Source organism: Petromyzon marinus, unplaced genomic scaffold, assembly GCF_048934315.1.
Source record: "Petromyzon marinus isolate PM22_M1 ecotype Great Lakes invasive population unplaced genomic scaffold, UKy_Petmar_22M1.pri1.0 PM_G_Scaffold_59, whole genome shotgun sequence".
Lineage (NCBI taxonomy): Eukaryota > Metazoa > Chordata > Hyperoartia > Petromyzontiformes > Petromyzontidae > Petromyzon > Petromyzon marinus.
The window spans coordinates 585,032-595,767 of NW_027423012.1; the positions used below are offsets into that span (position 1 = coordinate 585,032).

Genomic DNA, 10,736 nt, shown 5'->3' on the forward strand with positions numbered 1-10,736 from the left:
AATGCGGACACAAACAGTGTACACACACACAGTGTACACACACACAGTGTGTACACTGTGTGTGTGTACATACAGTGTACACACACACAGTGTACACACATAGTGTACACACACACACACAGTGTACACTGTGTGTGTGTGTGTACACACACACAGTGTACACACACACAGTGACACACAGCGACACACAGTGACACACAGTGACACAGTGTATACACATAGTGTACATGCACACAGTGTACACACACACACTGTGTATACACAATAGTGTCCACGTTTTGTAGCTGAGCTCACACACCCAAAGGAGGGAGCAATGGGAAATGAATCTAAATCAACTTAAACTCCAACTCTGTGACGTCACCACTCTGCATTACCTCATCGGTGTGAAACGCCAGGGGGAGGTGTACCTCGCTAGTGACGTCATGTCACCAAGGTATTCACCCCTCCCCCATCCACCGCGCTCTTGAGCGTGACGTCACCTCCGTCTGGGTCACTGCCGATATCGGTCCAGTGGCAATCCTTATTTGGGCAAAGCTACACCCAGTGACTGGTGGCTCATTAACATAATGTATCCGTTAAAGCCGTCGCGAGTTTATTGCGACGGGTTCAGCGCCCACGCCCCCATCCCTCGACATATGGGCCGGCATTATTAACATAATTTATTCAGTTGGAGAGCCTCTCGTGGGAGGGAAGCGACGTCATACTGCTTCCTGCTGTCGCGAGGTAACAGGAAGCTGCCGTGTGCGCGCTTGCACTGAAATCCGAGGTGAGAAATTCTCATCGTTGTTGTGGTGGTGGTTGTGGTGGTGGTTGTTGTTGTTGTTGTTTACCAAGGTAGAGCCTCGCTCTCTCTCGTAGGGATGTCAGTTGAGTAGCAGCGAGCATTGGAATCGATGTCCAGGTTGGAACTTTACAACGCGGGGCCTAGCCACGCGGGGCCTTGCCTCCTGCCCTCGCCTGATTGCGTTCACTTTAATTATCTCGCTTAAGTTTAATTTGTCTTCACCCGGCTCGCCACTTTGTAACTTTGTTTTATTGTAAATATTCACGCAGTTTTTATTTTATTTTGTTTTCACCAGGCCAAGCCCCTTTGAGCTGCTATACCGCTCTTGTTATCAGAAGCGACCTGCCTACAACAACACAAGGTGAGGCTTTGTCAACGTGTGTGAATGTTTTGACTTAAAACTTTGGTGACTGCAGGAATTAATATTATTGGTTTATTAGGTAAAGTCACGTAGATAGAAAATAAAATAAAAATAACAATAAAATTAAATGAAAAATAAAAAAAATTAAATGAAGCAAAAAACCCACGACGTTTCAATCGCAACACAAGTGGTCTTTATCTTATTGAATTTAATTTGTTATTTTTATTTTCTATCTACGTGACTTTACTGAAAGAACCAACAATACGTGTGTCAATGTCTATCGGTCAAAGACGCTAAGCGCGTGCCGCTGTTGACTCTGAATGTGTGGAGGGGAACACCTTCACCACGGGGAGAGAGAGACAGAGACACGGATAGCCTCGGCTATGTTGATGATCCTCGATTCATTACTTGGTGGAGTGAGGAAGAATTAATGCTGAGCAGATGAAGGTGGCCAGGCATGGTTCTGGTCACTCCACCACCAGTTTACTCATGGCAGTGTGTGACAGTGTCAAGTTTGTGTTTGAAGTAAAGTCTATTAACTCTGTTGAACACGGAGGTTCTATCAAAACAATACTTTATTTTTGTTTTCCTCTGGAACTCTTTATAAGAATGGAAACAGGAGGTGAACACAGCACACACATGCAGCTGAAGTCGGAACCGTTCATCCCAGCATTCAAGGACATCTGAGCCTGGATTCACACCTCTAAGTTGCGATTGAACGCTAATTTATGCATTTCTGCATAACACAAATAGTATTGTTTTCAACACCCTTTGCTTTGTCAGCTGAATTTAGCTTTCATAAATATTCATTTTGTAGTCAGACAGCCGAAATTGTGTGCTTAGAGTTTTGAGTTAACATTCATCTTGAAGATATGAAGGCTTCCAGGCATATTCATGACATTTCCCCTCTCATTGTGTGCCATAGCAGCCCGTGGAGAGAAACCCTTCAGGTGCACTGTGTACGTGAAGGCGTTTGCACGTTCATCAAATCTGATGAATTTGGGAAACTTTTTCACTACATCATGAATATATTAATAAGTATAGACGTGTAAGTCACGTGTGCATTCCTCTGTGCCTGACGTGTAGATGGTGTGGATATTCTTTTTTTCTGTTTGCAGCTGACGCTTCCTCTGCAGAATTGGTCTGATGGAGCAAAGGCACTCAGCGCAGCTCGGTATGACAAGTCAACAATGCGACCAGCGTGCATACAGCACGGACCGGTCTGGAAATTTGACACGGCACCAGAGAAGTCACACAGGAGAGAAACCCTTCAAATGTACTGTGTGTAACAAGGCATTTGCATGGCCATCAGTTCTTCAGACCCACCAGAGAACACACACGGGAGAGAAACCCTTCAGGTGCACGATATGCGGGGTGGCGTTTACACAGTCATATAATCTTGTAATACACCAGAGAACACACACGGGAGAGAAACCCTTCAAGTGCAGTGTTTGTGGTAAGACATTTTCAGGTTCATTTGTTCTTAAAACACACCAGAGAACACACACGGGAGAGAAACCCTTCAAGTGCAGTGTTTGTGGGAAGGCATTTTCGCGGTCATCTGGTCTTAAAAAACACCAGAGAACACACACAGGAGAGAAACCCTTCAAGTGTACTCTGTGCGGCAAGGCGTTTTCAGATTCATGGCATCTATTAACGCACCAGAGAATACACACGGGAGAGAAACCTTTCAGGTGCGGTGTTTGTGGTAAGACATTTTCAGGTTCATTTGTTCTTAAAACACACCAGAGAACACACACGGGAGAGAAACCCTTCAAGTGCAGTGTTTGTGGGAAGGCATTTTCACGGTCATCTGGTCTTAAAAAACACCAGAGAACACACACAGGAGAGAAACCCTTCAACTGTACTCTGTGCGGCAAGGCGTTTTCAGATTCATGGCATCTTGTAACGCACCAGAGAACACACACGGGAGAGAAAGCTTTCAGGTGCACTCTGTGCGGGAAGGCATTTGCACGTTCATCAAATCTTGAAGTACACCAGAGAACACACACGAGAGAGAAACCCTTCAAGTTCAGTGTGTGCGTGCAGGCATTTGCACAGTCATCTGCTCTTGTAAAACAACAGAGAACACACACAGGAGAGAAACCCTTCACGTGTACTCTGTGCGGGAAGCCGTTTGCAGATTCATCAAATCTTCGAAGACACCAGAGAACACAAAAGCATCACAAGGAGCCGCGTCGGAGTCTGAAATCAGCTTGTGAAAGTCAAAGTGCCGCAATGAGCCCATCCCTCATGAAACAAGAACCAGACGAAAATCCCAGCTTGGACACTTTTAAAGGTATAAAGGTGGAATATGAAGAGGTGATGGTGAAATGTGAAGAGGTGATGAGCGAAGAAGTGAAGGTAAAATGTGAAGATGAAGATTCAACTCCAAAATGGGACCTTCACAACGTGAAGCAGGAGGAGAATTCTGACTCTGAGTCAGAGTGAGGCCACTCCCAGCAGTTTGTGGAAGTGGAGGTGTGGGTGGACTTACTCCTAGACAATACAAAGTCAAGTGGAGACCCGGTAGATGTGTAAGCCAGAGACGATGTTGCTCCAATAGATGCACCTTTGTCACAGGCCTTTAATGACTAGAATGTGAAGTTGAACACTCATTTCTTAGGTTCATCCTGCAGAGTAAGGGCGGCCAGTCTTTGTGGACCTGTGGGTTGGGTAGATCTCTAACCAGGAGCAAGAGCTAATAAGCTCCCAAGCATTCACTATGTTATAATAATTTATTTTACATGGTGCTTGCTTAACTGCCTCAGCAACTCGGAGTTTTGTGTCGTACCTCGTCTGAAACACTCGAAGAGCATCCCCAAGTAGCAGCTGCCCCTGTGTGGCACAAGATGGTGGCCCTGCACCGGCCTGCATGTGGACAAGAGCCTGTCAGTAGGGGGCGATGATTGATGTGTCATCTCAGTTGTGTAGTTTGTAGGTAATGTTTAGAATTTGCTACATTTTCACTCAGACGCCAGCATGCAATGGCCTCGTTTTGAATGACACGATAGTATGTTTTACATACACTGTGAAGCAGAATGTGCAACTTTTTTTAAAAGTTTCTTGTTAATACGATGTAACGTGATGCAGGATATTTCACTGCAGTAATCCAATTTTGTTAATATGCCTGTCAATAATTTAGAATGTATACTTGTCTGGTTTTGTGCATACTTGTAACATTTGATCTATAAGGGTCACACATTGAATAAGTGATGTTAGGACAAGGTGTGTGTGTTTGAAAGTAACCTGTACAGAGAACTCAGGTGAGACCCGTTGTTCTTGTGATACAGGTCAAACGGTGTTTTTGTGTTCCACGAAGCATCTGGAGCAACTCATTGTCTTTGAAATAGGTAGCACGCTCGGAACATTCATCAGTTACCACTTAAAAGTTACACGTATAGGAGGAGGTACATTCCCTACAACACGAATTGTAGTTTTGTCTTATGTGTTGACGTAGATTTTGTCTAACTGGGACTAGAAATGCACCTTGCTGATTCACGTCTGGATGTTCGTAACCATCGGTTGAAGCAAACCCCACTGCTGTTGTTGAGACGCTGTGCACCATTTAAGGGTCCAACACATTAACGGCCTTCAGGCCAGGAAAGTCACAACATTTGCACACGAAGGACGCATTCACGCAAGTACCCCATGCTCTGTTTTGAAGTTTTAAAATGAAACATCTTTGAATTGTGTTGTGTTTTGAATTAGATGATTTTATTTCCTCATTAAAAGCTTGTATCAATTTACATCTGGAAGACTTCATTGAAAAGGACATTTCATGTGACTTTTCTCTCGTCATTAAGTAGATGGCCTTGTCGGGGGTTCGGTTCGATGCGCACTTTCACCTGTTTGGGATTGCGGGATCGAGATAAGGCGACACGGAGCTGGCCGTGTGAGAAGACCGCCGTCTGCAGATCGATTCCAACGTAATCGAACGTCTGTCCCTGCGCCTCCGTCGTCCATGCAGGGGGTGCGTAGGTTTGCAGCGCCCCCTGCATGAAAACAACGGAAAGTGCAGTGCTCATTACAGATTAAGTTGTGCGCTTATATTTAAAATGTTATTCTTTTATAAGGTGATGTTGAAATCGAAAAGTGTTTGGCCAGGTCATGATTTAAATCAGATTGATTCATTTATTATGAACCACATATCCGAGCTTTTGTGGTCCTGTTGAGCTAAAGTTGAAAAAAGTCCGTGACTATAACTTCGCTCAATATTGTAAACGTGTTTCTATTATTTAGTTATTGTTTAATACAAACTAATTCAGATAATGGGTTTCAAGATGTACTTGAATGGCACGTTCGTTGTTCCTGTGTTTAATGGCTTGGACGTCGTGGCAAATGGCTTCAATCGATGTGGAAGTCAATGGTGGATGATAATTTGACATTTTGGTGTTGATTTGGAGTAGATTGTTTAACTGTTGCATACTGGGTGGTGAAATGCTTTGCCGAGTACCTGAACTGTTTGACCAAGTGAATTCACGAAGAGTTCGATACGAGTTTGCCTGCTGGTCAGCAGGCAAACTGCTGGTCAGCACCTGGCTAACTACACTAGTCACGTGATATATTAAACTATACACTACACTATACACTTCACTATACACTATGCTACTATACACTACACTATACACTACACTAAACACTATATACACTAAACACTATTATACACTACACTATACACTACTATACACTACACAACACAACACTATTATACACTAAACACTATTATACACTATACACTACACTATACACTACTATACACTACACAACACTATTATACACTAAACACTATTATACACTATACACTACTATACACTACACTACTATACACTACACTATATACTTTTACACTATAATATACACTACTATACACTACACTATACACTACTATACAATACACTACTATACACTACACTCTACACTTATACACTACAATATACACTACAATATGCACGACTATACACTACAATATGCACTACTATACACTACACTAAACACTATCATACTATACACTACACTATACACTACTATACACCACTACTACACACTAGTGCTGCACTAGTCCCCAAACTGCAAAGACAAAGGCTCCCCAATGTAGACTGACGCATCCACAGACCCACACGTGGACCCACGGACTCGCACAGAAACCCACGGACTCACCGACTCCCACTGGGCGTGCGCTGTTAGCGAGCACCGGTGAGGGTCGCGATGGAACAACACCAGGGGCTGGTGTGGACAGAACCACGGCTGGCCGCTCGTCTCTCAAATTCTGATGTTAGCACCCCCACCCACCTCACCACCTCCTTAATTATGGCTGAGTCCACCTAAGTGACGCTCAGGACTGCTTCAGGTAAGGGGCCGACCTTAAATGACGTCACGCGATTTTAGAGGATTTTTGACCCCCGCCCCATCGTCACACGACGTCACAAAAAGTCAGACCCCTCCCCCCTCAATTATGACGTCACAAAGCTCTGCCCCCCCCACCCCCCCAAAAAAATAAAACATGCTTCAAATCGCTTTAAACTATTCTTGTCATCGTCACAAACGTCTGACACCGCCCCCCCTCTAGGTGCGTGACGTCATTCACGGACGGCCCCTAATTGTCGCTGGTATTGGCTTTCAGACAAATTAATTTTTCGTCTCCCTCCTCTTTTCAGAACATAGATGGACTAGTCCTTCTAAATAAACTGCCAAATCGCTGCGTGTGGTGCTGACGTTTTTTTTTTTATAAATAAATACACCTTTTAAAATAAATTAATTATTGCAAACCGACACACCTGATGACGACCGTTTGTGTTATGGTTGAAACGTCGTGAGTATTTTTATTGTTTTATATATATTTTATTATTTTATTGTTTCCCTTCAGCGTGATTTTACCGAAAGAGCTAAGAATATGAATTACTGCAGTCACGAAAGCTTTAAGTCAAGATTAAAATATATTAGCATACCAAAATTAGCATAGGTCAACCGTTGACCAATCAATTCTAGATTTAAAGCTTTCGTGACTGCAAGGATCCATACTCTTTGGTTCTATTCGGTAAAGTCACGTAGGTAAATAATAAAACAACAATAATCACGACGTTTCGGCCACAACACAAGTGGCCTTCATCAGGTGAAGGGACGAGCCTGTCTGGAGGACAGCGCTGGAGTGGAAGAAGCCACGCTTAGATCACGACATTTAAGCTGTGTGAGAAGAAGAAGACCACGGGCTTTGACAAAGGAATTAGCATATAAATTAGCATTGAAATGGCTCATTGAAATAGCTAAGTTAAAGTATACACATCCGCAGAGGTGCCCCTTGACAAAGGGAATTAGCATAGAATTTAGCATTTAAATAGTTTAGTGATTAGCTAGTAACTGGTCACAGAAATAGCTATGTTAAAGTCAGAGTATATACATTCACCGATGCACCTAGTACTCATCAAACAGGAGAATTTAGCGAAACACAACCACGCTCAGACATCGGACTTGTGTGCGAGCAAAGAGGTGGTGTACGTGCCGGTGGACTTGCAGTTTGGCGAGGGGGGGGGGGGGGAAAGGGGGGAGGGGGATTTTACCCATTGATGGTGTGAAAATGGGAATTTATAAGAGCTGCGAAAGTTTGGGGTACCACTACTCGAAAGATATACTGTACCATTGAAATTAGTTTAATGTTTAGTTCGATTTAAAACATCTTTCCAATGGTTGCGTAATTTGAAACCATCCTCTCGGTTGAAATTGTGTCTGTTTGTAGATCTGAATTGCTTCATGAACAAATCTCTGATAAAAGCCTGTGGGTTTGCAAAGAACCTTGGTATCGGAAAAAATTATATCGTGATCCCCCACAGCGTTGTAACAATGATCAGCTACGGCAGAAGAATTCGTTTTGCCGTGTTTCAAATCTGATTTGTGCTCGCGAATTCGGTCAGAGACATGTCGCTTTGTCTCACCGATGTAGCAATAACCGCAGGTACAACTCAATTTGTAAACCCCGGGGTACTGTAAATCAGGAATGACATCCTTCACGGATGGGATCAGATCACGAATTTTGTGTACTGTATTGAACCGGACCTGGATCTTGTGTTTGTTTAGAATTTTGGAAATCTTTTTAGTAACGCCTGCTATATATGAAGTGTGATGGTTTTGACCGGAGTATCAAGTGGTTGTTTCTGTATGGAAGGAGAGACAGCTTGGCGGATGGTACGGTCAGAGTAACCATTTCTTTTGAGGGCCAGGTGTACATGTTTTAATTCACTGGTCAGGTGGTGTTGGTCCGAAATGCAATGAGCCCTATGGTATAAAGTTTTGATGAGAGAATTATTTTGGGCTGGGTGGTGGTGGGAATCAGGTTTCAAGTAGGAATCTGTGTGGGTGGGTTTCCTGTAGACAGAATGCCCCAATGAGCCATCAGGTCTCCTCTCAAACAGAACGTCTAAGAATGGTAGCTTGCCATCTTTCTCCACTTCCATGGTGAATTTGATGGCGGGATGTCTGGAATTGATGTGGTGTAGGAAAAGGTTCAGAGCTGGGAGGCCATGTGGCCAAATGACGAAAGTGTCATCCACATATCTCTTCCACAGGGAAGGTCTGAGGGTGGAAGTCTGGATGGCGTCTGATTCAAATTTCTCCAAGAAAATATTGGCTATCACTGGTGACAAGGGGGAACCCATGGGGGTACCCTCATTTTGTTTGTAGAAGGAGCCATTCCAAGTAAAGTAGGTATTGTTGAGGCAGTGCCTAACCAGTGCAGGTGTGTCGGGGTCTAGTCCATGTTGGACCAAATTTTCAATTATTTCAATGGTATCAGGTACTGGGACCTTGGTGAACAAAGAGACCACATCGAAGCTGACAAGGATATCGTCAGGGGACAGTACAACGTCTTTGACCATAGAGACCAATTGGGCTGAGTTAAGTACTGCTGAGGTGGTCTTGCCAGTGAAAGGCAGCAAGGTATCTGACAGAAAACGGGCTAGTCTATAGGTAGGGGAGTTGATCGTGGATACAATGGGTCGTAGTGGGGTGCCTTCTTTATGAATCTTGGGAAGACCATAGAATCTAGGGGGGCTTGCAGCAGAAGGTTTTAGGGAGGGACGTTTAGTTGGGTCGATTAGGGAGGTCGAGCGTTGACCAATCGCTGCGCACCATCGCTGGAGACGCGCCCAGGTTTGCCTCTCGACCAATCGGATCGCTGGCCCTCCCTCCTCCCCACTTTGGCACGCTGCGACCAATCAGATCGCGGGAGGACGCTACCATTTTTAATGCCTTACACGCTGAAAGCCGCGCGCCCATGTGCGTGTGAGTGTTTAGTTTTGTTTTAATTATTTTAATCATTAAAATTCACGAGTGTCAAGGTAAGCTACGTAGACTTTATTTTTTAAAGCATTTTCTCAAGAGAACCATTGTTGTTGCTGCTGCTGTTGTTGTGAAAGGCCCGGTACACCCTGAGGCCTTGCCTAGACTAGGACAGCCTTGATGTCACGTGGGTCCACACTCTTTGTGTCTTTCGGTAAAGTCACGGAGGTAGAAAATATAATTTATTTATTATTTAATTACATTTTATTTTATACCTATGTTAAATTTAATTTAAATTTTTAATTAATTTAATAAAAATGTATTTCATACCTACGTTCAATTTAATTTAAAATTGTAATTAATTAAATTAAAATTTATTTTATACCTACGTAAATTTTTTATAAATGAATATTTTTTTATACTTTAAATTATTTTTATTTTATAACTACGTTAAATTTAATTTAAATTTGTAATAAATTAAATTTTATTTCATACATACGTTAAATTAAATTGATTTTTTTAATGAATTAAATTTATTTAAATTAAATTTATTTTATACCTACGTTGAATTAAATTTTTTAATAAATTACATTTATTTTATTTAAATTAAATTTATTTTATTTAATACCTACACATGTACAGTCATTTTAACTGCTCTGACTGCTATAAGCTAAGTGCGGCCTGGAATCGTATTATTAAGTAATACATTTTACAATTACAATTCCTTATAGAGGAACCCCATACTAATGAACTGACTACGTATCTATATAATTAAAAGACCGCACGCAAATACCGCAAAAGTGGACCCCGTTGTCAATGATATAATTCGATGTACGTACAGCAGTTGCTGTACAGCAGTTGCTGTACGTACATCATTAAAATTACACCGATTGTAATACGTCACCAAAGACGACACAATTTTAATTTGACCCCCGGGTCTGATCGCGTTAACTGTGCAGGTGGCGGGTCGAGAGGTGACTTGCACGTGTGTGCAGCTTATTGAATATTGACGTGCGATGACTTGTGGAGAGGAAGAATGATGATGATGGCGATGCAAGTCTTGAAGTCTGACGTTGTTCTCCGAGTCGTGTAGCCTACCGCGTGCAACTTTGGGGATTGCGTAATGTCATTTTAGTTTCCTCTGTGGAACTTTTTATTTTGTTGATTCTAACGCTTTAACTAACGTTGGGCGGGCTTGGGAGCGGCGTTGACGATGTGTTTTGGCGTTACACCAACCAGCACCTTTGCATTCAGAAGTTGGAGGTGCTTTGATTGTTACAGCGATGGGTGGAATCGTCACCGTCATGGGTTTTAAGTGGG

The 10,736-nt window shown here is 42.8% G+C and overlaps 1 protein-coding gene across 1 annotated transcript; it reads left to right on the top strand.

Annotated features, from left to right (window-relative positions):
* Window positions 1–715: 715 nt before the first annotated feature.
* Window positions 716–4,043, top strand: LOC142918245 (uncharacterized). Its single transcript, XM_076062379.1, has 3 exons — window positions 716–766; window positions 1,080–1,145; window positions 2,264–4,043. Exon 3 carries the CDS (start codon window positions 2,292–2,294, stop codon window positions 3,594–3,596), a length of 1,305 nt encoding a protein of 434 aa, XP_075918494.1. The 5' UTR covers window positions 716–766; window positions 1,080–1,145; window positions 2,264–2,291; the 3' UTR covers window positions 3,597–4,043.
* Window positions 4,044–10,736: the final 6,693 nt, after the last annotated feature.

Bases quoted from the DNA above. Each gene is read 5' to 3' on its own strand.
- LOC142918245 (XM_076062379.1), top strand. From the start codon at position 2,292: ATGGAGCAAAGGCACTCAGCGCAGCTCGGTATGACAAGTCAACAATGC.